A 27,835-nucleotide genomic window follows, 5' to 3' on the forward strand; every position below is an offset into this window, starting at 1 on the left:
TTTTACACTATTTCCGCATGCACTCTGCCTCTTCTCCCTATGCTACTGGTGACAGGTGACAATGAATGTTCAATTTTACACTATTTCCGCATGCACTCTGCCTCTTCTCCCTATGCTACTGGTGACAGGTGACAATGAATGTTCAATTTTACACTATTTCCGCATGCACTCTGCCTCTTCTCCCTATGCTACTGGTGACAGGTGACAATGAATGTTCAATTTTACACTATTTTATAAAAGTAAAGGTGAAATTTTGTGTTAACCAGGCCATTTTTCAATTGGACACTATATGTAGATTTATGGGTTGAAATTTTCTGGACGGGGGAGCCTGGGTGAAATCTTCTTTCAGGGGTGAAGTTAGCAAACTAAATCATTTGGGGTTTTAATCTATAATGTGTCAAAAACAGTAGATCTAAATCTACCATTTTGTGCATTCCTTTGCAGCAGTGCATTTTCAAATGTTACAGTGAGAAGGAGAGGTTTATGTTATATCTGATGTTTAGGACCACATGAAATGGATTTCAACAGAGAGGACACATTAGGTAGTACTTCAGCAAGTTCAGCTGCTAATATGTCTGGCATTGAGTCGGACTTTACAGGTTAGTATCATAACCCTCACAAAGACTTCACAATGCCAGCATCTTTTATCCATTTTGTTATTATATGCTGCCCTTGTTCATTAATGTTCAAAAAGCATAAAACAACAACATAACATTTATAAAAGATATGAAGTTTTGTAAAGACCTACCGTATGTCTAATTTTTCTCATTACAGTGATGTAGATGATATACTTTATTTCAAGAAGCTCAAGAGCCATGCTTCTGATTATTGTAAACAATGTTTTAAATGATTTATTCATAGAAGTGAAACTGAAATTAGAAATATAACTTTACAACTAAATGATTAATGTGTGATGTTGAACTCAACATGATAACCTGCGATCATCTGGTGGAATATTGGTTTAGCATTGCTAAATACCGACTGCATCAATTGTTATCATTGTTATCATCCTCTTCCATCATCATCCATCATTCATCATCATTGTCATCATCTTCATTTTTATCTTCACCTTCATCTCTATTGTTCTTCATATGTGACACGATTTGATCCATTCATTGTTTTTATTGTTATTATTATTGCCATTGCCAATCATGATTTTTAATGAACAGGGTCAGAATTTCGGCGAGAATCCGAGAATCAGTTCTATAGCAAAGATCAAATTTGATTCTGGCAAACTTTTGTAGTTTACACTGAAGTTGATTTTCAAGAATCAAATGATTCCTGCAAATTTATTTTGCAAGAATCAATCTCGCACTCTGAAACGAAATTCTGACCCTGGTGAATTGTGATAAAACTCAACCAATTTTGTACATTTTACCAGGTAACGTTTCAGAAAACTCATTGGACAGCGCATACATGTCCAGTTACACATGTATCAATGTAGATGATGCACAATATTACTTCCCAAATAAACTACAAGTGGTGCTAACTTTGCAGTGGTAAGTAAATGTTTCACTCAGATAATGATATGTGACATGATCAAGGGGAATGAGTCACATGTTGACCGTGGTTGAAAATGAGTTTTACATTTGTGACTAAAGAGGACATTTAGAGCTTTCCGAAACTGAAAACCACATTTTGATATAGCTTTTCTTTGTGAAGTTACGTCAGTTTATCAATCGCTGAAAACAATATATAAAACAAAAGAATTTTAACACTTTCTTTGCCAATATCTCAAAATCAATATTAGCAACATCCGACTCATTTCCCTTGATCGTGTCACATATATGGAGACTGAAGGTGATATGTAGTGAGCAGGACCTGAGTAGTCTTTAAAATGTAATAAATATATATTATATTAAATAATAGTTAATATGTACAAGTAAACTTACACCAAGTCTTGCTACTCATCATATTGCTATATCATGTAAGTCAGATTGTACTTTTATTCTGTTGAAGGTTGACATCAAACTATGAGCCAGTGGAGGGGGTGTCTATTCCTCGATGTAGCATCTACAAACACTATACAGAGTTTTGTAAGAAGCAAGATTTCCAACCAGTTAATGCTGCCAGCTTTGGAAAGGTATAAAATAAGAAGTTGCTATAGTTTCTGCTCATTTTTTTTCATAACAAAAACACTAAAAATATGGATTGAAAGTTGTTTCAATTGCATCAGAACCACCAAATAACTGTTAAATTTTCCAGTCATACTAGTTGCAACTCTATGAGTTTAGATTTTGTTGTCATTGAATTCTGTTACCAATGTGACATTTGAATCGTTGCAACAATGTTGTTTGTATGCTCATGAGATTCTGTTGCTTAGCTTGTCAAAACACCAAACATTTGTACATAATTTTGTTATTATTTATGGAAAATATTTATTCAAATGTCTATAACATATTTCCTTTCCTGCTGAGAGTGAGAATACTAATATTTTGATAATATCCATTTTCTGCTATAACTTGCTATCTACTGAAGATAGCATGATAAGCTGTAATCCAAGACACTGGTATTGCAGAGCAAGTAGCTATGTTAATGATTGGTTTAAAAAAATGGCAGTATGATTTATTTGTAATTCAGTGGCTCTTGCATCATTCCTTCTTCTGGAGACTGCCCTTTTATTTCTTCAACGTGATACCACTGGTAACTGCATGGTTACCAAAGAGGTATTATCCTGGGTCTTTATTATTGTTGTAGAATCGAGATCCTGCCACTCCCTTAATTTTTGTTCCCCCTGCAAGCAAAATACAACTGTCTGTGTGTTTCCACAGGTTATCAAGCAACTATACCCAGAACTGAAGCCACGTCGTCTTGGCACTCGTGGGCAATCTAAGTATCACTACCATGGTATTCGCGTCAAGGCATCTTCACCATACTACAAAGAACTGTCAGCTTCTCAACGTGAATCGACACCATTCATGCCTTTGTCACCATTCAAATCTCCTGGTGGTGCAGGTGCTGCGGCTTCCTATACTATGTATGATAGAGCAGCTAGCACACCTAACAGCAAACAAACCCAGGTAAATTGTGGTAATTTATTGTAACTTCTCATAAACAGGTTATTGAGCTAATGCTGACTTGAATAGTTTGTTTTTCCATTCTCACATTCATCTCCAGAAGGATTTTGGAAAGCAGTCTTTGATGTAGATTTTTTTTATAATGTCCTTGCAGTTTTACTATACAAGCTGTATCAAAATGATGGTACTCATCAATTGAAAAGCCTGCATCTACCAAATGCAACATTGGATACTCTCAAAATATCCATAATATATGATTTATGACTTGTTAATGTTATACAATTAATCTGCAAATTATTTGAATTTTGATATGTCAGACTCATCCAATATCAATGAAAACTAATGGGTACCAATCATTTTGATACAGCTTGTATATTGACATACCATCTTGGAAGAGTATTCATAACCTCATTAATATACGCGAAGCCTGTAATCCAATCAAAAGAAATTGATTGCCTGACCGCGCACTAATTGCGAGGTCATTAATAACTCACAATGACTCGGACGCGCAACAATGACTTCCTGCGGCGCCGGCGTATGTATAAGCTACAGCGTTATGGCAACGCACTGCGCCACGTGATGCCGTCGGCGCTTCTGTGATTGGTAGCTCTTGTTGTCGGCGCAAATGTTATATTCGCCTGGTTGATTTTTTTGTAGGGTAGGTTACAACAATGATTAAAACTGGTTATATTTAACAGCGTTTTATGGCATAAAATAACATAAAATGCCATTTTGATTTGTTCAAAATATTAGATACGAATGTAATGAATGACAATAATAACTTTGCACCATCTATTTTGAGGTCATTGTGAGAAATTGTCGGGTTTTGTTTTTTGGCCTCGGTATTTTTCCTCGGGAGCTACCGCTCCCTCGGAAAAAAATCTCAAAAAAAAAACAAAACCCTCCGATTTCACACAATGACCTCAAAATAGATGGTGCGCAGTTATTATTGTCTAATTAAGAACTCAAATTAATTGTACATGTGCAATTAAAAAACAAACATGCCAATAAATTTGCTATGTGTTCAAAGAACTTTGCACATAACAGTGCCTGACTCTAATTAACATAGATACATAATACTGTTTTTATTGTCTTCTAATACGTTCAAGGCTAAAATTACCAAGCCGCAACTTCCAGAAGATCGGGTCAGTGATTTTTTGTTGCCTGAATTTCCAGATGCAGAAAAGATTCAGCTCGGTGACAGCACTCTCATTGGCAAGGTTTGTGTCATCATTTTGATCTTCATATTTGCCATATGCTGACAAATCACTTCACTATTATAAATGTGTTGATCAGGCAGTAATGTGAAAGAGTGCCCTCTTTCTGTCTTTTTTTACCAGATTTATTCAGATTTATAGGAACCGTTGGGGGCCTAAGCTACATTTAGGCATGATATGCCTCCTTGGTTTGTGAAGAGTAAATAAAATGGAGAAAGAAAGAGAAAAACATGTTATACAGACCTGCTGACACCAATGAAAAAATTGTGATTTTTCAAAAGCCCCAGTTGATTTTTTCTTATACCACAATCTTTTGATTATAGATATTTGACATGTTGAAACATTGTCACTAGTGGGCATGCATTGTTTTAAATAACTGATCTCAAAATTGTTAGCACCTGGGGTCTGTAAGGACATTCATTTTTAATTTTGTTTAGGATGTATTACAGATTTTAGCAATGTATGTTCTATGGGAATTGGTCACAAAATGCTTTGGACCAAGAATTGGCTCAGATAAGGGAATGAACCAAAAGTCATCCTATAAATGAAAGTGCTTTCAATAGGAGGCTGACCCCTTCCTGTATTGTAAGCGTGAAATATTGAAAATTCCAACCCCAAAAGATCAATTTTTTTAGATATTTTAATTAGTGTTTTACAAATGTAATCAGATTTTTTGACCCCTCCTCCCACCTAACAAAAGGAATTTCATTTGTAGGATGTCAGACTTTTGGTTTGTTACTTTGTTCCCTAATTGAATCATGGGAGAATAATAATAAATTAAAGGCACATTTTGTGAACAATAAGTCTTACAAAACTGGAGCATGCTGAACAGGGAGGGGCATGCCAATTTTCCCTGAGTTAATGTAATTAATTTCATTTGATCTTTATTGTTAAGGTTGACTCATTCCTTGAAACCTATCGAACCCATTGCCAAAAACTGCTAAACACTGTCTTGAATAGCAAGCTGGAAGAGGTGAGTATAATTATTATGCATATATATGATATGTACTTTGCTATCTGCTCATTTGAAACGTAAACATAATGATGCTCTTAGTTACACTGATCAGTTTTGGTTTAACACATAGTTAGGCAATAACTCCTCCGGTTTTATATTCCAAAAGTCAAAGTTGCTCCTGCCCATGTATTTTGGGGACTGAGCCATCGACCTGTTGTTGTTGTTATTGTGCATTATAAATTGTTTGTACAGGGAGAGTCACATTTTAAATTTAGTGGGCATTTCTAAAACCATCGGTGATCCAATCAGATACGCATACTCAAACGTAAGAACAGTGTAGGGTGATATTGGATTATTATATTAGTTATTTACATTTGAGGACAAAGTCAAAATATTTGATGTCATGCAGAAGGCTGTGTAATCTACTTCTGCATTACTTTCCCTGAGTACACTAATGTGATTATAGTCCGCAGTACTCCGCACCAAATAGGCATGTGATGGATTCTTTTCCCGGGTTCTTTTCATGCTCATTACCTGTGCAGAAACAGCTTTGAGCACATGAAATAGGGAAATGTTTTAGCAAAGAACAAGCCCCAAAATCTCAGTGTAAAAGTGTAAACTGTCTCCTTTGCACAACAAGGAATAATTTTAATAAGAGCCAATGCCCTTTATATCAGTTTAGTTGATACTTGGTTTCTCATGGTGTAGTAATGTGTCTCTAATTTCAAATAGAAGGGATCTATAGGAATTTGTAAAGAGAGGCAAATATTCCTGTAGAGAGACATATTTCTGAGGTGCTCTTATACCTCTTTACTCACATACTCTGCTTTTTAGAATTTACAAGTAGGTTTCATTATAATCTGCAACAGCATCCTGAAATAATTTTAGATCTAATATAAAGCTGTGATTACTTGCAGACAATCTGCATATAAATTTTCTATACCATGGCTACAATTTGTGTGAAGTATCACCATCATAGACATGTTTTCTACAATTTATATTCCTTTGTCATGTTTTGCTATGAAACATGCAGCACATTCTTATTTTTTATTGAAACTGATTTATATGAGTTACTGAGTTATAATGGATAATTTGCGCATAAAAGTAGCCATCCTCAACCACTTTGTAAAATTATTCTTGTTTTTCTAGGTTCACTTCCACATTGAGAGATTTTGGCATGAGTTATCTGGTACATCCCAACAGCTCCTTGAAATTGAGAGTGTTGCATTGACAATTGCTGTATGTGATAAACTGTTATACCAAACCATAATCAGCATTCTGATGCCAGGTATCATACAGCATCTTTTACCAAGGTACAATAGTGCACACATACAAGCTATTTCTTGTACAACTCTAAAAGCTGCTTGCTCAATAAGGCTAATGAAAATTGATATTAAGTTTCTTGTCATATATTTTTTGTTGAGCGATCCGTTCATTTTCATTATTACCTATATTGTTAATGTAAGACTGTGTCAAAACAGAGATTAATGCTTAGATCATCTTTACAGACATTTTGCAACATGTTAAGAAAAGACTTGAGTTTGTTTTATTAAAATGAAAAGAAATTTGCAATTTCTGTAATCAGCAGGAACATGATGAGGGAATCCTTAAATTGTCATTGTTGATTACATCATACCTTTTTTTCTTGAATTGAATTTGTGAAACTTTTGCTGTGAAAAGCTAATGTTTGCTTTTCGTTTAAGGATTTTGACATTAATATTTATTTGCTGGCAAAATGAACCCGTACGATATATTTTTATTGAAAAGTTAATACAGTAATATTATAGCTATTGATTTTGGGAATTTGAAAGGGATTTTACCTGAGAGCAATGTTTTAAGGTTTATCCAAGAAGAAGCCCTCAATTTTGTTCTTCAAAATTCTGATTTTGACTCTATTGTAATGTACTTTGATGAACTATAATAACTGAGAAAATCAGGCTTAAGGTGATGTATTTGTGACACAATCTGGGCTTTCGAACAAAGCCCAGGATTTCATCAGCCAATCAGATTTGCTGATACACATCTAGGTGCTGTAATGAAGAAGCTGCTTTCTTTCATATTACCTCATTTGTCCGGCTCAAAATGAAATTGAACATATCTAGTAATGAATACTAATATTATTTGTGAAGAAAAAACTAAATTTAGAAATTTTGCAATATTGAATGTGGAAAATAAATTGGAAAAAGCTCCAAAATCGTATCAATTTGGGATATATCCTGTCATGAGCCAAGAATCTTATCTTCTTTTCATAATTGAAATTTTGACATGATTACATGATTAGTGTCTGTTGGTGTCAAAGGTATTATTGTCTTATTGTCTCTAGTTCGCCATCCATCTCCATTCTTGAGACAAGTTGTTTTGACTGTTTGTTGCTATATTTTATATCTATGTTGTTGTTTTCTAGTCTGCCATACATCTCCATTCATGAGCCAAGAATCTTATCTTCTTTTCATAATGCAGTTTAATTTGTACATATCAAATGAAACACAAAATTATCCCTGCAGCTGAAATGGGATCGCCCTCGTGAGGTCACAATTGGGTGCCTTGTTTGGTCGGTGGCCATTTTGTTTGCTAATGCCATTCTCTGTCAGTTTTTCAGCAAGAACGGACGAGAAAATTTTTTATTCAACTATAAGACAATGAATAGGCCGTCACAGCTTACAAAAAAGTGGGTAGTGGTGAATCCAACGGATGTGGATACCAAACACATCAAGGATACCTCGAATATGAACAACTGGAAAGAAAAAAAGCAAGTAAGCTTACAGGTTACAGCACATCACACCACATGAAATGAATTGTGACGGTACAATGAACAGTCCGGAGTTGTTTGTATAACTCGATAAAACTTTCGTGGTCGATTGTCTAAACAGTGATCCGAGGAAGTCAGGCATGTATGAGTACTATTGATTGGGATTGCGGACTGGTGGTATGGAATAATTCTAATGTGTTGAAATGTTGGAGGCGAGATCTTAGCGCTATTACATTTGTCAGAAGAGAGACTACATTTATCCTATGCTTGTAAGCGGTGGCAACAGCCGATGGCCAAATAGAGTATTTGTATTTTGCGTCAACAGTGAATAAACACGGTGAGAAATTTGCTTTCAAAATTGTCAAGCGTGGTCGTCTACATGTATACATGTATGTACATTATTAATGGTAACATAGACCACTGAATCACGGTAGTATATAGCCGGGGGTCACTGGGTTATCAGGGGTTTTGAACTCATAAATATTTATAAATCATGCAGGTAGTGGAATGGAAAATGCGTGAAATTAAGGGAAAGCAAAGTTTTGAACCATTTCTATGTTCATCATAATTATATTAGGCAGTCTGAAGGAACACAATCTGTTTCTGTTCTGGTTTGAAATTGAAAGTGGTTCAAAATTTTTGTTCTGAATTGGAAAATCTCTCTTGGTATTTAATAGCCATATGAGTGAAGTTAGCACATGTTATCATCATGGGGTGGACACGTGATGCTTTGTCTTGGTAAAATTATAATAGGCCTAGTCATATGAGGGAATTTAATCGTCATTTTCAAAATTTGCATCGCAATCATCATGGCATTGGACACGTGATGCTCACTCTTGGTATATAAAAGCCATAATTTATGAGTGAATTTAATTGTCAATTTCAATCTTTTGGCAACATGGTTCAAACATTTTGTTCTGAATTGGAAAATCTGTCTTTGTATATAATAACCATATGAGTGATTTTAATTTCAATCCGTTTAAGCGCTTAATCATGATGGGCGTGAGACACGTGATGCTCTCTCTGGGTAAAGTTATAATAATAGTCATAATATGAGTGAATTTCATGGTCAATTTATCGCAATCATCATCATGGCCGAAAACGCGTGCTTCTCTCTCTTGGTATATAAAACCATATGAGTGAATTTAATTGTCAAATTCAATTTTTTTTTTTTTTTTAATTATCATTACGTTGACACAGTATTTTCTATTTTTGGAAGCCATCCGGGTTTCCATTAAAACGAATCACAAAAAAAAAAGAAGTAACTTCAACGCTGTCGTCTATGTAGTCTATGAAAAACAAAACGGCCTTTAAAAATAAATAGATAAATAAATAAATTTTTAAAAAAAAAAAAAAAAATGGATTTAATTATGTGTTTTTTACATTTATTACAAGTTCAATCCAAGGTTGTCGGAGTTCAAATAGATTAATAAAGGAGTTGAATTGTCGAATATATTGGATGTCATTTATAGACAGGCATGAATTATACACAAAGTAAAATGGCTTTGCTGGCAGAATTTGCTTCTCTTTTTTCTGTCTTTTAATTCACTGCAGGTCATGTGGTTACTTGAGACAGGTGGTAGAAGGAGGACATCTTGCGGGATCTGCAACAGAAAGTCGTAATTACCATGCCTATGACAGTGGATGGAGTATATTTTGAATCGTAACCTGGCTCTATGGGGAGGAACGATATTTGTTAGAGCACAAGTATGATGGAAACGGTAACTTCTCTAATGGTGAAATTTTATTGTGTATAACAGCTAACTACATTTAGAGCATGTACAGATAACGAAGAATCTTCATCTGCATTAGATACAGTGTATCCTTGAAAGAGAGTATTGTTGCACCTTAATATGGCGAGGAAGCGAACCAAAATGCAAGTGGTGAACGGGAAGATTATATATTATACAGTTCTTCATGCGAGTAAAAATAGCATAAGCAAAGCTCTGTATGCTAACAAGTCCATGTCAAAAATGCTTCTACGAATGGAGCTGCAATAAAGGATAGAGGAAGATCATTCCATAGTTTGATGGAAATGCTAAAATTTATTTTGTACCACTGATTGGGCTTATATTATTCTTGGGCAATATGTCCATGTCAAATAATACAAGAAACAGATGAAGGAAGCGGTGGATGTCAAAAATGCTTCTCTGAATGGAGCTGCAATAAAGGATAGAGGAAGATCATTCCATAGCTTGATGGAAATGCCAAAATTTATTTTGTACCACTGATTGGGCTTATATTATTCTTGGGCAATATGTCCATGTCAAATAATACAAGAAACAGATGAAGGAAGCGGTGGATGTCAAAAATGCTTCTACGAATGGAGCTGCAATAAAGGATAGAGGAAGATCATTCCATAGCTTGATGGAAATGCCAAAATTTATTTTGTACCACTGATTGGGCTTATATTATTCTTGGGCAATATGTCCATGTCAAATAATACAAGAAACATATGAAGGAAGCGGTTGCAGGAAACTGCAGAATTATCTTGGTGTCATCAATGGATCATTTTAGTGATAAAATGTCATACATTAAATGCTGAAGCGATCTGAAGGCAATTGAAGTAAGTGGATTTATCTCGGAGTAGCTAATTAACCAAACTCGTTGCTGCATGAATTATCTTTTAGGTGTCATAGCACATCAGACAACTTGACTTTTGCTAGTTGGAGAAATAACGGCAAACTTTTGCTAGTTGGAAAAAGAACCCCAAATTCTATGGGGTAGAATTCAAATTGAAGTGAAATATTGCTCATCATATCAAACTTTTATAGATGTTCATATTAATAAAACAAGGGAAATGTGTGTATTTGCAGATAGGGTGCGCAGGTGCAGAGTCCGAATAAAACTTATTTACTAGGGAAAAATTATTCATCAAGTAAATTATTGCAAATTGGCAATGCTTTCAATCAAATTACCTTTTACACTATACTTTTTGTCACCTAACTATTCTCCGCCACAGGTTGGGGGTAGTCTGTTAACATAGGCAGAAGGAAATGCATATAATATATTACCTATTGTTAATGGCTAGTCGAGCGGTTATTACCAAATTTTTCTGTATCTATCAAACAAAGACTGGATCTTCATTATCATCAAGTTAAGCATGTGTGTGATTAAATGTGGTAATAATTGTATCAAACAAAGAGAATAATTTGTCATTAATTGAATTACAGTTTCATCTATTATGGCATACTTATAATTTCACCGCCTCGTAAGTTTCGCTTATAGACTGTAGGTAGTTACTATCAGAGGCATAAGGATATGCATATAACATATTACATATAGTTAATGGCTACATTGAGTAGAGGATTATTATGAAATTATCAAAACAAATTCATGGTAAATGATTTCTTATTCAGTATCTATCAAACGAAGTCCAGAACTCTTGTACATTATTATTATGTTTTCATGGTTTTAGTATAGTAAGGTGTGTATATGAGTTCTATCATGCGTAATTTTTATGTATACTATTTTGTTCAGCATGTAGGCCCTATTTTTTATTTTTTATTTAGTGGGTGTATTTTAATATTCTGTGCAGCGCTTGGCGCTTTGAGGATGTTTTTTACATGGGTAGGCGCTTTATAAATCCCATGTATTATTATTAAATTGCAGTTAAATTAATTCACGGATAGACCAGGGTAGTCATTTAAAGAAGCAAAAAGAATTTCATATAACATAATTAATGTACATTGCTATAAGAGTGTTATCAAGTTTGGTAAAACAAATGGTTTTCTTTTTGTACCTATCAAACAGAGAACAATTCTTCATTATTATTAACTTTGGTAAATCAGAGTTATGATTTTAAAAGCGTACTGTAGGACAGATTAGTTCACCATGTATGGCAAATTGACCTTATAGTTTCATTTATCGGTAAATTGGTCGCTAAAACATTTGTCCTAGTTGGTATGTACAAATAGGCTATGTGTAGTCCGAAACAGACGGAAATTCATAGATTATAGTAATGTTTTTCGGTATGTCAGTGTTTTAAATAGGTTATCACCTAGTTGTTACTCCTGAAGCAGAAGGAAATTCACAATTTTTACAATGGTAACTCGTTAATAAGTAATAGTAGGCCTATTAAGCTACTATAACACTCATTCATGATAATTGACAGTGGTCAAAAGATGAGAAGTAGACACTCACTCGACAGTAGCATAATTATCTCATCGCACATGTTCAGAAGGAAGGAAATTCAAATAATTCAAAACAATCCTTGTGAAGTTATAATAGTCAGTGGGTTTTGTTGTTTTCTTTTCGGGGTTTTCACAAATGCGTGGATGTACCAGATGGCCAAAACAAAGCATTGGCAGGCATTCTTTTCCACTAGTACTGCATAAGAATGCTCACTAGGTAGCACTGTTGATCCAATCAGTCAAGTTAAATCCTAAACTTTTTAGCACCAGCATTCGTCACCACCAACAATGGCAGGTTTATAAGTTGGGACAAACTATTTTAAGAACACTATAAGGGAGATCATAAACAAGGAAGGGAAAGACAGCCAAGAGCTCGCCTTATTGGTAAAGCATAAAAATCTCGGGGGGGTGGTTTGGCAATTTCCTTGCATGTGATGACAAGGAACTTGGGTGGCAGTTTTTGGATCATTTTTCTAAAATGATCGATTTAATGTACAGAATTATACATGTACTACATTAATAAATTCGATTTAGTAGTTCCAATATCCGGAGGTATCTATCTACTGGGTATTTGGCATGGGTATATTTACCGATGTCCACTATGTAATCTGAATATGAATATAATAGGAAAATGAGAAAGGGATCAGCCATTTAATTTCTTCTGACGCGCTAGATGACTGCCTAGCGAATTCATGTAAGTCCCCGGCATTTTACATTCTGTCCATTGGTATTATGGAGCTTTTTATTTCCTCCTCCGAGGAGATGATCGTGTAGAGGATTGCCTAGCGAAATATTTGTCCATTGGTATATGGAGCTTTTCCTCCTCGATAAGGAGTTGATCGCTAGATGAGTGCCTAGCAAAATAGTTCCCAGTGTGTTAAGGGGAACTCTTGGGTTATAGGCGCAACAAGCTTCCCAGTAATTGTTGGGAGGCTCGGTCGGGTATTTACTCCGTTCGAAAAAGTTGTCCAGAAATCATTATTATTTGGCTGATTCAGGGAATTTTCTAAAAACATTGCTTGAATAAATTATGCGTTCTTTCTGAATGGCTGACCAGAGGCCCAAATTTTGGTGTAAGTGTTTTCGTCATTTCAGTGTCTGGGGATAATGCAGTTTAATTTGTACATATCAAATGAAACACAAAATTATCCCTGCAGCTGAAATGGGATCGCCCTCGTGAGGTCACAATTGGGTGCCTTGTTTGGTCGGTGGCCATTTTGTTTGCTAATGCCATTCTCTGTCAGTTTTTCAGCAAGAACGGACGCAGAAATTTTTTATCCCACCCACCACTCCCCATATGTAATATTTGATATCTGTTTAAAATTGATTTCAAGAGTTTGATAGTGGGTCATAAAATTTGAGTCTCGCAGTAGTGAGACAAGTACATATAAAGTGTCGGTCTTCAAATTAAAAGGTAATTAGGAATGAGATGAAATACGAAGGAGAAATGTAAATATATTAGATTGATAGTTCTCCGAATTTGAATAATATTCTAATTACATTGAGGTTTGTTGAGTTACATAGTATTACGACTATTGTATACGGTGTGAGAGTGTGCGTGAGTATATCACTTTAGGTTCAGTTTCTATCTCAGCACTCAGCAACACATTCTATTCTGTTGCGCAGTTGTATTTTTTTTTAAATTCTATTTTGTATAATGGGTTCACTCTAATGTGTCTTCAGAAGCATTAACAAAATCGATACAATTGGTACCACTTTCAGTCTTAGGTGGTAATACACTTCAGTCTTAGGTCGAGTAATTTTAATTATAGCAGGACGGGAGGAATGAACACCAGGTTGGCATGGGATAGCTAGACAGGGGCCAAGTACTATGCCCTCAGATTTTCTTGTTCATCAAAGTATAAATAAAAAATGAAATATTGGGTTCAAGTTTTTATGAGGTTGCGCAGCTCGGCTGGTTATCGTGTTAATTTCTGTTAAAGGCTGCCTTTTGTGTTAGACATGGTATCCTAGTTATGTATTCGAAAAAAAAATCATAAATGTGCAGAGCATGGCACTGTGTTTGCTTGGCGTTGGCAGCGAAAAATAACGGGTTTTGCAATTAACTCCTTCAACATGTTCAAATCGGGTTAATGGTCCACTGTGGTGAAGAGGCCTCAATCGTAAAATTCAGAGGCTCTTCAAATAATCATAAGTGTGGATCTTTGCGGTATTTACTAGCAAAGGGAATGAGGGGATCAGAAATAGCTTATTCCATGGTACAGGTACGGATGTTAACAAGTAGTCCTTGTGGCAGTTTTTGGATCATTTTTCTAAAATGATCGATTTAATGTACAGAATTATACATGTACTACATTAATAAATTCGATTTAGTAGTTCCAATATCCGGAGGTATCTATCTACTGGGTATTTGGCATGGGTATATTTACCGATGTCCACTATGTAATCTGAATATGAATATAATAGGAAAATGAGAAAGGTATCAGCCATTTAATTTCTTTTGACGCGCTAGATGACTGCCTAGCGAATTCATGTAAGTCCATGACATTTATATTCTCTCCATTGGTATTATGGAGCTTTTTATTTCCTCCTCCGAGGAGATGATCGTGTAGAGGATTGCCTAGCGAAATATTTGTCCATTGGTATATGGAGCTTTTCCTCCTCGATAAGGAGTTGATCGCTAGATGAGTGCCTAGCAAAATAGTTCCCAGTGTGTTAAGGGGAACTCTTGGGTTATAGGCGCAACAAGCTTCCCAGTAATTGTTGGGAGGCTCGGTCGGGTATTTACTCCGTTCGAAAAAGTTGTCCAGAAATCATTATTATTTGGCTGATTCCAGGGAATTTTCTAAAAACATTGCTTGAATAAATTATCGTTCTTTCTGAATGGCTGACCAGAGGCCCAAATTTTGGTGTAAGTGTTTTCGTCATTTCAGTGTCTGGGGATAATTGAAATTTTGACATGATTACATGATTAGTGTCTGTTGGTGTCAAAGGTATTATTGTCTTATTGTCTCTAGTCTGCCATAAATCTCCATTCTTGAGACAAGTTGTTTAACTGTGTGCTGCTATATTTTATATCTAGTCTAAATGTAAAGTTAAAGTTCCCCTTTCTCTCATATTCAAAATGCTATCTTATTTTAATATCTCTTAATATGTCTTTCTTTGAACAAGTTCATTAGGAATGTTGATTTCAACTGTGAATTTTGTTCATTTTGAACAATTCCAACTAAAAACGAAGGTGATTTACTCATTAGTGACGTTTCACCACTACACTAGTGGTTTCTTCAGACTGGCAACTCATCACATCTGACTGCTTCCTTTTATAGGCAACAGGATCTCTTAATATGACCCGAAATGAGGAGACTATGATAACTGTCTTAGAAGAATTTGAAAAAATTAAAGAAAATAATAACATAAGTTTACATGTTTTTCAATAATTTGGTCCCTGTGCCAAAATCCTCTTGACATTGCACAATTGGCCCACATACAAACTCCTTACAAAGAATACTGCTTCAAACTCAAGTAATTGTAGGAATAAGTTTCTACTTTTGTTATGATTAATTTGTTTTTATTTTCAGTTTGTTACATGCAATACGTCACTTTTGCTGCAGTTTTCTGAAACACCTGGAAGGAGCTTTACTTCACCAACCCCAAATTCTGGTAGATAAGAAGCTTGAAGGTATTGAGTGGCATTTATTTGTTTCTTTCATTTGTTTATCTTTTTGCATTTATTTTGCCAAAATAATATTTTTGGACAAATTTCATTAAATTCATTTTAAACTAACCAAGCTTTCAACAAACTGTCACAAGTTTTTGCTTCAAAATGTAATTTTTTCTGGATGTAGCAAATAAAAAAACACACCTAAAATGCAGTACATATTGTTCCCAAAGATGAAATGAATGTGGCCTACTCTTTGTTTTTAGCCATAAGCAGGAGTGTATATTATTGCAATGTTTTCAAACTTGAGATTGGTTTACTTTTTATTGGTGACACATTGTTTTCTTTCAGTTGCCAAAGATTTTGCTAACTTGCTGAAGAGAAAGACCTCTCTCTCACATCTTGCTCAGGTGGGTTTCAGGTTGATATTTTGTTTCTCTTGTTTGTTTCTAATGTCCAAAGTATGCAATAAATGATTTGATTTTCATTTGATTTATTGTTAATCAGGTAAGTACACATACAAAAAGCCGGAAAAACATTGGTCAACTGTGTCCCTGGCAGATTCCCTAGTAATAGTGAACTAAATCACATTAAAAAAAGAAAAATCACAGAAGCTCATACGCAACAATTATTGATAAAGGTACTTGTACATGCATCTATACAATTTGTGCAAAAAAAAACTAAAGAAAGGTGGATTATAACCTAGGGAATGTGACAAAAAGGGAATATCAATTATGGATTTAAAATTTGAAGGCACCAGTTCTACTGCGATTGGAAAGGCGGAAATCTATGTTGACTGCTTGCCTGGAGAAGTACTAAGCTTGATATAATCAGTCCAGCCAGGCACGTCGCAAGGTGACAAAAATGCCCAAAGGAGCGAAACACATGACAATTGGTAAGATTTAAGCTAAAAATTCAAAAAATGGGGTTAATTTGCCCCATTAGCCTGAGCCCTGCTGATGTAGTATTTACTCCACAGACACCCAACTGCAAAATGTTGTGGCTGAAAAAATGTTTTCAGCATTACCAAGTTACCAAAGGTCGATTTCCAAAACCCATTATAAGTGCCAAACCCATTATAATTCTTCCATAGGACATATCGCCAGGTGAATGTAATATAATCATATCAACCATTTTATTTTGTGTTTGAATTAGTGTACTTATTTATTGTTTTTTAATTAAAATTTTAATTAATTGCTTCTAAGACATGTAAAAAAGCTTAAGAGATATGCATTTATCTATATTTACCTACACTCACCCCTCAAAATGTGTTACAGTTGGGATGTGTCCTAACTTATATCATTCTAATCTAAATCTAAATCTAAATAAAAATTCCCTTTAAAAGGGAAGGCCAGCCTCAATGCAGAAGAGATCTTGTAAATAGTTTGGGTCACCGTGAAAGGCATTTTTAGGATCACGCTTACATCCATGTTACATGACAGTCCACCAAACCATGAATGGTGAGAACATGCACACTGAAACAGCAAAAACATTAACTCCTATAACTCCTGTCAACTCTTTAATTCATTACTCCAAATTGTTCTGTATTTTTGTCTTTACTGCTTTTTACCCATGCTTATTATTAAAATCAATTAAAAGATAGCAATAATATCATCAATAACATTTTGAGTCATTTTTTATCCATAAAACGATACAGGATTTGACTTCAATGTGGTCCATATAATGAAGATTTTGATTCTACAACATTATTAGATCTGTTATCAACATACGGTATCAATTATGCACTCACAGGCAACCAAACATCATGCTATGCTCAGTAGTCCACTGATATGACCTCGTTCAGTGATCATTCCCGCTAATTACTAATTGTTGATCATGTCATTTTTTGATATGCTGATTGCTGAACAAGTTTATGTTTATATGTGTAGGCCTAACCTATGATAACTTTTTAAGTCATAATTAATTCAAACATAACTTTGGCAATACTCAATCGTTTTAGTTCGTTGAAACGGCAAAACATACTTTCTTTTCCTTGCAAATCGAATTAGCAGACATCAAAAACATTTCCACCACAAAAAATAAAAAAAAATAATTCATACCAATAGAAGAAGGCTATAATCTTAGCTAATCTTTAGTGTACACAAATCCCATCTAAGAATTAGATACCAGCCCTATGGGCTGGCGACAAATACTCAATAAAATCACAAAAGCGACATCTAATTGAGAAGAAAATGGCTTACGATGAAAACACAAATATTTATACGTGATTATAGAGGCGCCCTATAATTTAGCTAAAGCTATTTGATTATTTTATTTATTTCCCCCCCCTGACTTTCCCATGTGAAAATCCAATTAAATATCTGAAGCTAATATTAAATTAAATAGGGCGCCTCCCCCTAATGTTTATGGCACTGGGTGCAATGCACACAGGCAATCTTCTATGGCAATTACATTGTTGTAAGAATGGGCATATTATACTGGGTACCCTGCACCCTGTGTTTTAGGGTTATAGTTTAGTAATGTGAGGGTATCTATAGTTATTGTGCTGGATGACTTTGTAATTTCAAAGTCAGTCATTCAAACAGGATGATGAAACAATTTGTGTAAGTATGGACCATTAATACAGAAAGGGTTTGTGTTGAATAAAAGATCAATTTAACATTCTTGGAAAACTTTGTTTTGTAAGTGTAATATTAGTTACTGTAGGATACAACAGACCTGGCTCTTATAATTGACCTCTGTAATCATTTAGCAAGTACCATATTAAGGTTCCATTTCAACAAATTGTTTTTACTCTGGTTCAGAGAAATTTCAATCTTGAAATTAGAATCTCTCATCTGTAGTGAAGTCAATATTTATCCTTTCAACAAGTTGTTTTCTCCTGGTTAAATCTTGAAAGCAAAGGAAACAACAAAGGAAATTAGAATATCTTATCCACAGTTGAAGTGTTCCCATTTGTCATTTCAACAAGTTGTTTTTATTCTGATTCAGAGAAATTGAAATTGTGAAAGCAAAGAAAACAGTAAATTAGAATCTCTCATCCGCAGTTGAAGTCAATTTGCAGAGACAGATCAAAAACAAACTTCAATATTGTATTGAATAAAAATGAGTGTCAGGGAAATGGGAATAGAATTATTGCAAAACATGATATGAGAGTGTTTTTTTTGGGACAGAGGGAGTTGTTTGTTCTATTGATCACACTTACAAGCGATATGTAGGCTATCACAAATTTCGTATAATGCTATGGGTTTGGAGCACTTACAAGCGATATGTAGGCTATCACAAATTTCGTATAATGCTATGGGTTTGGAGCACTTACAAGCGATATGTAGGCTATCACAAATTTCGTATAATGCTATGGGTTTGGAGCAGTTACACCACTTCAAAAATTTAAGTCCATACTTTTATCCTACTTTCATGTTGAGTGTCAAATCTTGTCTTTATTTGATTGCTTTCTTCACATTTTTCATTTGTCAAGTTATTTGCACATGTATGCATCTTCCAAAATTTAAAATATTTGATTTTGGATAAGTTTGTGTTTTAGGTTTAGCAAACAGCAGCAACTTTTCCAACTTATCAGTTAGGACTTTTTGAAGAAGCAGGAAATATCATTTTAAAATCTCATTGCTTTTTTCATTTTGTGAGTGATGCAAGTCACTGCCCTTGCAAATTTCTTCACTTGGGACTATGCTCTTCTTTATTAGCTAGAGCCGTGAATGCAGTAATATAATCAATCACACAAGCTGGCAGACTTAGAGAATCACATTGTGACGGTAGAAATGTGACTGCAATCACTATAAGTATATCAGCTTCCATGATCAAATCTTTTACTAAGTCATAAATTATTCTGGATAAGGTTTCAGGCAAAATTTAATGAAAGTTGAAAAACAAGGTCTTATCTCTACTCATTCATTGTTATCACCTTTTACATAATTCACATTTCACAAAATTAGCTCTAATCTTGCTCATCAATTTGAGATGAAATAGTGTTTGCGTCAACCAAGTGTAATCATCTCGCTGCTGAGTCGTCACGCACGATGCAAGAAGCCTGTGTTGATTCCCTAAGCAATAAGACAGCTTATTGAGGAAGTCTGACTTGGTAATTAGGGAAACATACTCAAAACATGTCCACTGATTTAAAGGTCATTTGTCACCTGGGAAATTTTGCATCAGTAAACTTTGTTGACAATGTACACTTTGATATTGTATGTTTCATTCTCTTGAATATTTTATTCAATTTTATTTCCAGGAATGTGTTTTGTAACTATTCAAAAATGAAAGTTTTGATTATTTATTACACTTTGTAAACTTGATTGTACCTCGGATACATCTCGGAATTGGCTCAGTTTGTAATGCCCCTCAAATATCGCCAGCGAGCTCTGTTTTAGCAGCTCAGAGGGCACCAGTAGCATTGAGTCAGCGCTAACCAACATCTGACATGTAATCGGGACAATGAACAGTCCAGTGATATACCTGCAGGCTATGATGTGTTTTTGCCTAGTGATCAACCAGATATATCAAATTGGATTGGAAACTTGATCTACCATCATGATGATCATGACCATGGCATAGTGTTGTTCTTGTATACATCTTTGTACTTGGAATGTGGAATATCATAAACATTCATCTTGTCGAGTAGAATATGAATTTATTAAAGTTTTATTCTGATTTCCTTTGACAGCTTTACCATTGCATATACGTGCGCGACGTCAAGCGTGTGCATTGGACCTTGTGCAAATAATACGCGCTGGATTGCTAGCAGTACGCTTAATTTGTAAAAGGATATCTGAATATTACTTCAGAGATTGATACCATTGCCTATTCAATCTCATGGGGCAAAATTGACCAATTCATACAATATATTCCCTGAAGGATTATAACATTGCAAAATAGTAAGAACCCACTCCCGGGCCCACTCCGTATTATGAAAAAAAAAGAGAAAAAAAAGCATACCACTTTGCTATTTTGCAAAATGTTTGTGAGACAAACTTTTTTGTTGACCTAAGCACAACACAGCAACAACGTTAATTTTTCAGTTACTAGAAAACATTTTACAGGCTTTTTTTTAGTTATCAGGAAAAAAATGGCACATCGCTATTTTGCAAAATGTTTGAGAGACAAAGCCTTTATTTTTTTTCTTAGCCTAAGCAAAACATTGAAACATAGTAAATTTTTCAGTTACTAGAAAACCTGATACTTTATTTAAGTATGTTAAAATTTCAGATTTGACAGGTGGTTTAATAATACAATAGGTCAATGTTATTTATCAAAATTTTACCTACAAATTGCACTTGTTGCATATATGGAAGCAGACAAAATGCTTTTACTGATGTGATTGAGCTTTCAAGGCACGTTGAAAATTTTATGGGAGAATGTGCTGTAAGAAAGAATGATTTTAAATTTAAATTGGAAGCTAGAAAATACAGAAATGAAGAGAAAAAGGAAGAAAATGTGGAGGATATAATTATGTAAAAAGCTTTAACTGATGATGGCTACCCCTTTGAGACATTGATGGAAGAATGCTCTGTAAGAGAAAATGCTCCCTGTCAAATTAGACTACCTACTTGACAGCTAGAAACAGCCAGAAACATGTTTGAAAAAAAAAAAGTGGATCAAGAAACTGAACTACATGAAAATCTTTTTGGTGAAATATATTGAAAGTAGCGGGTCGTTGAAGAGAAATGGCACCTGTTCAAATATTTTAAACCTGAAAAATGAAATTATATGGATATGATGATTGTGGATCAGCCTGGAAAATAGATGAATACAGACATGGTTTAGTAGCCTAAACAAAACTGATACTTTATGAAATCTATAGTAATAGCTGTTATATAAAGACTAAACTGTGCACTAGTTTGCTGCTGTCTAAACTCTCTACTGCTTGAGGACTGACACCCAGGACTGACATTTGTTGATATACGAGGGTCAGTCAGTATGTAATAAGAGTTGACTTGTGACGTCATATGTGGATTGTTTTCATGGCATTTCTCAATGATTACATAAACACTGTACCTTTGTCTTTCAAACAACACATGTAAAAATTATATCACACACATGATTACGTAACATCATTAGCATAAAATCAATAGACTAGGGACACTGCCAAATCACGCAAAAAGGCAGGCCTTTTAAATTACAGCAAAGACACATGTATAAAATGTCCGAGAACAGCTCCTCAGTTTGCTTTTGGTAAAATATGAGACTTGCCATTAAACTTGGGTGGAAATGGGACGTCTGGAAACTGCAACAACTTTAGGGCTTGAATGGAAGCAAAATTATTCTGCAAAAATGGCGAAAATGAAAAAGCAGTTATTACAAATGACATTAATTATCTCCAAAATGAAACAGATTAAAATATAATGACTGGTCACGTGTGAGAGCTGGTACTCAGTGGGATGATAACTGGTGCAAATCAAACAACAATCTGCGCATGTGTAGGTAGGATGACCGATACAACAGGCTGGAATTGCACGAAAATGGCAAAATTCCATGTAAATAGGGCCTAAAATATTACAAAATGCTATGAAAATTTTAATTTTAATATTCATATGAATTTTTATGGATGATCTCAACCTGAAATGAACAGAAAAGTTTTGAAAATAAATTTTTCATTCAAACGATGGCCTCTCTCTCTGTTCCACTACTTTTTGTATTTATAAATGTAACAATAGTAGAATAACAGTTATATTTTAATCATGGATTCAAATATTTTCTAGGGAGTTTGGAGATTAGTCAACAGAACTGGCAAAAAAACTTAAATTTCCATGTTTGCTATTTTTGGCAATATCAAGATTTTTATAGAAAGAAAAGCCTTGTTTTTGTCAAAAATAAGACATATTTGACCACACATTTTAAATAAACTAAAACCTTTACAGCCCAACAAACATGGTTTAATGAATTTGTAGTTTGTGTTCTATTACTGTTCCAAAAGGCAGCATTCTCCATACTTTAATACCTGAGAAAATATAAAAAATACAACAATACCTCATTTCAGCCTCTTATTTCCCTTAACAAAAATGACTCAATTTCAGCAGGTGGCTCGAGACCATTGATTTTATGCTAATGCTGTTACGTAATCATGTGTGTGATATGATTTTTACGTGTGTGTTGTTTGAAAGACAAAGGTATAGTGTTTATGTAATCATTGAGAACTGCCATGAAAACAATCCACATATGACGTCACAAGTCAACTCTTATTACATACTGACTGCCCCTCGTACTTCACCATCAAGCCTCATCAAAGGCTTAACTTTGATATAATATGGACAAATCTAGTTGGAAAGTACTGTAAATAGTGTAAGGTAAAGCAAACATGAGAAGCAAGCATGGGGAATTACTCCTATTCATAACACTTGCCTCATATTTAGACTGAGTAAAGTCCAGAGGCATAAGAGATTTGTCACCATCTTGATGCACCCAATTTGTCAATATAACTAGAGTATAGCAAATTGATAATAATATGACCAGGCTCTATAAGACTCACTCCAATATAAAGTGAAACAAGTGAAAGACCTGTAAAAACATGATAATTGCGGGACAAAAAGTCAATTTAGAAGTCAAATTTCCCAGTTAAGATATACTCCCAGCAGCTGACAGGGAGTCTGAAAATTTGCCCGAAGTAGCAATTTTTGGACCCAAAGTGGACATTTCCCCCCAATTCTTCTTTTTTTCTGAATATTGCTGTGAGGAATAGGTGGGTTTGGCACCCGGTCCCCGCACTCCGTGCATCCGCGGGTATTCATGCTTGTCGGTGAACTTTAAAAACACCCCCTTTTGCATCTCATTTCGCGAAGTTTTTAGTGGAAAAACACCCTTTTTATAGCGATTTCGCGAATTATTTGCCCTTCGACAATACCCTATTTTCGCTAAAACGCGACGATATTTCTAATAGGCCTATACCCTTTTCTGGCAGAAAGCGCGTATAGGCTGCTCGATGAAAATACCCTTTTTTTTCAATTTCGCGAACACGTGGTTTGAAAAAACACCCCTTTTTTGTGTGTTTCGCGAATCGCGTTTCTTCATCTGAAAACACCCCTTATTTCGCGAAATTTTCGACGAGCATGAATACCAGCGGATGCACGGAGTGCGGGGACCGGGGTTTGGCATGGTCAGGCCAGCATTTGGGCATGAAATGTGCTGGACCGCATGGAAAACATTGCGTAGCCTTGAACATCAAATCATGTCATGCATCTAGTCTTTGTTGATATTAATCATGTTGTTAATAAATGTTGCAAAACATTAGCTGTCTGAAGATGAAATATTTAATAGCTTTGACAGACTCTGGTCTAATGGCCCTAAAAGACCTGAGTCTGTAACACCCATAAATTGTATGCACAGGAACAATGACAATATAGAGGCCCTGCATGCCTTTATCGATTGGCTCCAAACAAAGGATTTGAACCGTAATCATGGCGCAGTGCAGTCCATTAAATCAATTACAATATGGATGCTTTTGGCAGCCATGTTGCAAAAGAGGGTCATCGGTTCCTTGTATAGTTTTTTAATTTGCTTAGTTGTATTTCTCATGCAAGAAAACATATAATTAGCCACCAAAATCACCAAAATCGGACGTTGTTTACTATGGTCAGAATTCAAAAAGGGTTGTTGACCTATGAACATTTTTTCGTCATAGCGCCCTCTTGAAAGGTCTGACACATAACAAACTATGCATTTTGGAATCCTCATGACCACACAAGTAATTTGATATATTACTTGACATAATTGGAGCATTCTAAAAATTTGACCCCCATGTAACCTTGATTGACCCCTCCCCGGAATGCCCGGAAGTTTCAGGAGGTGAGCCCAAGCTAAATTGATTCAGAATCAATCAAAGATCCCAAAATAACTTTCAAATCTTTGTTCTATGAGTTGGTCACAAACTCTACAGGCTGGTCTTCTACTAAATGCATTTGAGAAGTCTGTCATATTTACGGGATGATACGTCATATGCACAACCTCTTCTCAGATGACAGTTCCCGGAATGCTTTACAGATATGAGGGTCGGTCAGTATGTAATGAGAGTTGACTTGTAACCCCATGGATTATTTTTATGGCATTTCTCTATGATCATATAAAACACTGAATGTTAGTCTTTCAGAGAACACATGTAAACATTATATCACCTGCTGAGGTAGTTTTTGTTGTAATAATAATGATTCTTGAATGCATCATTTTTTCCAAAGGCTATGTGTACTGTGTTGAGGACAGCTGGTTCTGTGAAGCAGATGCTCCATGATTGGAAGAAAAGAACTGAGCTTTCAACGGTTCGATCTCAGCTTCTGTGGCTAGTGGATAGTGATGATGGACCAGATAAAGATACAATCAACAAATGTAAGACTTGAATAGTATTGGTGGTTTGGTTGTGGTGGGGGTGGGGGTATTCAAAACATCATGCATCCTGTAGACTGCTATTCATAAAAAGCAGTCTGATGGTGCAGCTCCAAATTAGAAGACTGGTTAGTACAAAATCAGATTATTGAAATTGTCACTGAAGTATGTATACCTACTTGGTTTACATTACAGGGTATATTTCTAGATATTCCGATAATGCACACAAATAAATGATCTTGAAAGTTAAGTTTAAAGACGAGTCATATGCCTATTTAATTATGTTATTTGTATATTCAGCCATTTTCTTTTCCTGTCTTTTTTTTAAAGATCTATGTGAATTTGTGTGTCTCTTGGACAAGCACATTACTGTTGAAGATCACCTGAAGTGGTTAGATTCGGTCAGGAAGAGGTGCATGGCAAAGGTAAATTGGCTGTATCCAGCCTCAGGCAGGCAAAAAATGTAATGCTCAGAGTACTCAAGATTTTAAAGTAAACACCTTACTCACTAATGGCTACTCCAAGGGGCATGGGAACAGGTAAGGGTAGCGATATCGGTTGAGCGGACACACCATGTGTCTAAAATGCTGTTTCAGCTGAACCCCCATACAGCCAGGAATCATGAATGAAGCCACAAATTTTTTGGATAATAAAGATCTGCAATGGTCAATTAATTGTCATGGGTAATGTATTTAGCAAATATACAGCAATAAAAACAAACAGAAAGACACAAATGACAGCTTTTGGATGAATATTATAATTAATTCTAATGACACTTTGATAAATGCAATCACTATAGTTGCTTTCTAAGATGAATGGCACTCTTTTGCTTTGATCAATGTGCATGTCCTTTAGTGAGCAAAATAAGTGAGGCTTTGCATTCCCTTCATGAGTACTAGATCTGCTTTGATGCATATTCGGCCAGTCAGATTACCAGTCTGTTTTATGATTGTAGAATGATTGAATTAGCTAATCAGAACCCCACTTCCATGTTTATGCTGTTTACATGCTAAAAAGTAAACAAGTTTGATTCTTCTCAGCAAGCAAGTATACACATTTTCAAATGAAAAGATTGCAAGAGATTCAGTTGTTTTAGGAACATACATGTTTTTCTTTCAAGACATTGTGCATTAAGATTCCCATTCTCATTTAATGATCAGTATTGCCATGCTTACATTGTATAAATATCAATCCACTTTGTGATACATTTTTGTACAGTATGACCACCTGGATCCAGAAGAAAGAAGTCCCCATGAGCGAAGATTTATGCTTCAGTTCTGTTACCTCAGCAACCTGATAATCAGGGATCAGACTCTCCGAAGTGCAACAAGTTTTGGTAATAAAACACTGTGTACATGTGCAGCGTGGGGTGCAGGTGTGGGGGTGTGTTTGTATAGGTCCTAGAGAGATGCTGTTATGTCACTCATTGTCCCAATGTCATTTTTACATACCCAGTGGCAAATTGGTCCATTTCAAGTGACTAATGACAAGGATTAGATTGCATAAGGGTGTGTGGATGTTTTGGAGGGGGAGGGTGAGTAACAATGTGTGTGTGCATGCATAGGTGCGAGAGAGATGCAGCAGCATAGCCAAACTAGGCAAGGGGGAGCTGTGCCCCCTGTAGGACCCCAGCAAACACAAAACGTTTTCGACATCATTCGCAAAAGGTTATAAAAGGTTGTCAGAAAACGTTTAAATGTCGGGTTATATAAAGGGTATATTAAGAGTATAAAACGTTTTCATAACCTTAATAAACATTTTTTGATAATCTACTGCTCAGCAAACAAAAATGTTATACAGAAAACGTTTAAATGTCGGGTTATATAAAGGGTATAAAAACGTTTTAATAACATTCCAAAAACATTCTTGAAAACTTGATACAAAACATTCTAAACAGAATGTTATTTTGGGGTTGAAAAAATATTTTGCGAAAAATGTTTGCCCAAAATATTTTCAATAACGTTTTAAAAACGTTTTCATGACCTTTATATAACCCGACATTTAAATTTTTTTAAAAGGTTTTGAAAAAACATTTTAAGAACATTTCTGTGTTTGCTGGGTTCAAATATTTTAACATAATGTTATTTAAGTATTGACACAATATTTGGCAAAAATGTTTGCAAAAATAGTTTACAATAACATTTTTGAAAACATTTAAAAATATTGTTGTTGTGTGTTTTCATACAAAAGCGTTTTAAAAGCGTTATCATGACCTTTATATAACCCGACATTTTAATGTTATTAAAACGTTTTTACCTAAACCAAAAGCCAAAATATAACTTATTAAAAACGTTTTTGTGTTTGCTGGGTGTGTGGGGGATGTGTGTGACAATTATGGGTATACATAGGTCATATGCAGTGGCATAGCTAGGGGTTAAGGAGGACCTTCCCGCTTTAGGAAATCTTTCTCCCTTCTTGCCCTCTTCCTGTAGGGTGTTGGGACCATGACATTTTAGATTTTTTCATACACTATTGGCAAATTGGTCCAAATCAATGTGACACTTACATTCCGTCATGTAGTTTGTCAGTTGCTATAGTTTGTAACAATACTAACATACATCAACCAGTAGATTGTACATGCTTTGTAATATCCTAAGTTACAGTAAATCAAAAATGGCCAAATTAAAAGCCCCACACGATTCCCTGGCCATTTGTCTGAGTAATATCCAGACATGATCCAGGATGAATTTTGTAAGATATTTTTGAAAATGTATCACTTTCAAATCCAATGAAAATTTAAACCTATAATGTATGATTTCTGTCAAATTTGAACTTTAATTTTGTCATTTTTTCCCAGAAATGATGAAATGATATTAGTAAGAACTGTCAGGAATACATTTAAAGCCAAAATAATGAG

The 27,835-nt window shown here is 35.0% G+C and overlaps 1 protein-coding gene across 1 annotated transcript; it reads left to right on the plus strand.

Moving 5' to 3' along the window:
• Positions 1-459: 459 nt before the first annotated feature.
• On the plus strand, positions 460-26,382 carry LOC140154747 (transcription factor RFX4-like). The gene is made up of 12 exons (XM_072177313.1): positions 460-599; positions 1,382-1,499; positions 1,960-2,083; positions 2,772-3,020; positions 4,127-4,237; positions 5,130-5,207; positions 6,339-6,502; positions 15,611-15,711; positions 16,042-16,100; positions 24,834-24,981; positions 25,309-25,403; positions 26,197-26,382. Exons 1-12 carry the CDS (start codon positions 515-517, stop codon positions 26,380-26,382), a joined length of 1,518 nt encoding a protein of 505 aa, XP_072033414.1. The 5' UTR covers positions 460-514.
• The last annotated feature ends 1,453 nt before the right edge of the window (positions 26,383-27,835 follow it).

The sequence above is a fragment of the Amphiura filiformis genome, chromosome 6 (assembly GCF_039555335.1).
Source record: "Amphiura filiformis chromosome 6, Afil_fr2py, whole genome shotgun sequence".
Classification (NCBI taxonomy): Eukaryota; Metazoa; Echinodermata; class Ophiuroidea; order Amphilepidida; family Amphiuridae; genus Amphiura; species Amphiura filiformis.

Coding starts and splice junctions, on each gene's coding strand:
- LOC140154747 (XM_072177313.1), top strand. CDS start 515: ATGGATTTCAACAGAGAGGACACATTAGGTAGTACTTCAGCAAGTTCA. Junction 5,208..6,338: donor TGAATAGCAAGCTGGAAGAG/GTGAGTATAATT, acceptor TTGTTTTTCTAG/GTTCACTTCCACATTGAGAG. Junction 16,101..24,833: donor CTCTCTCACATCTTGCTCAG/GTGGGTTTCAGG, acceptor TTTTTTCCAAAG/GCTATGTGTACTGTGTTGAG.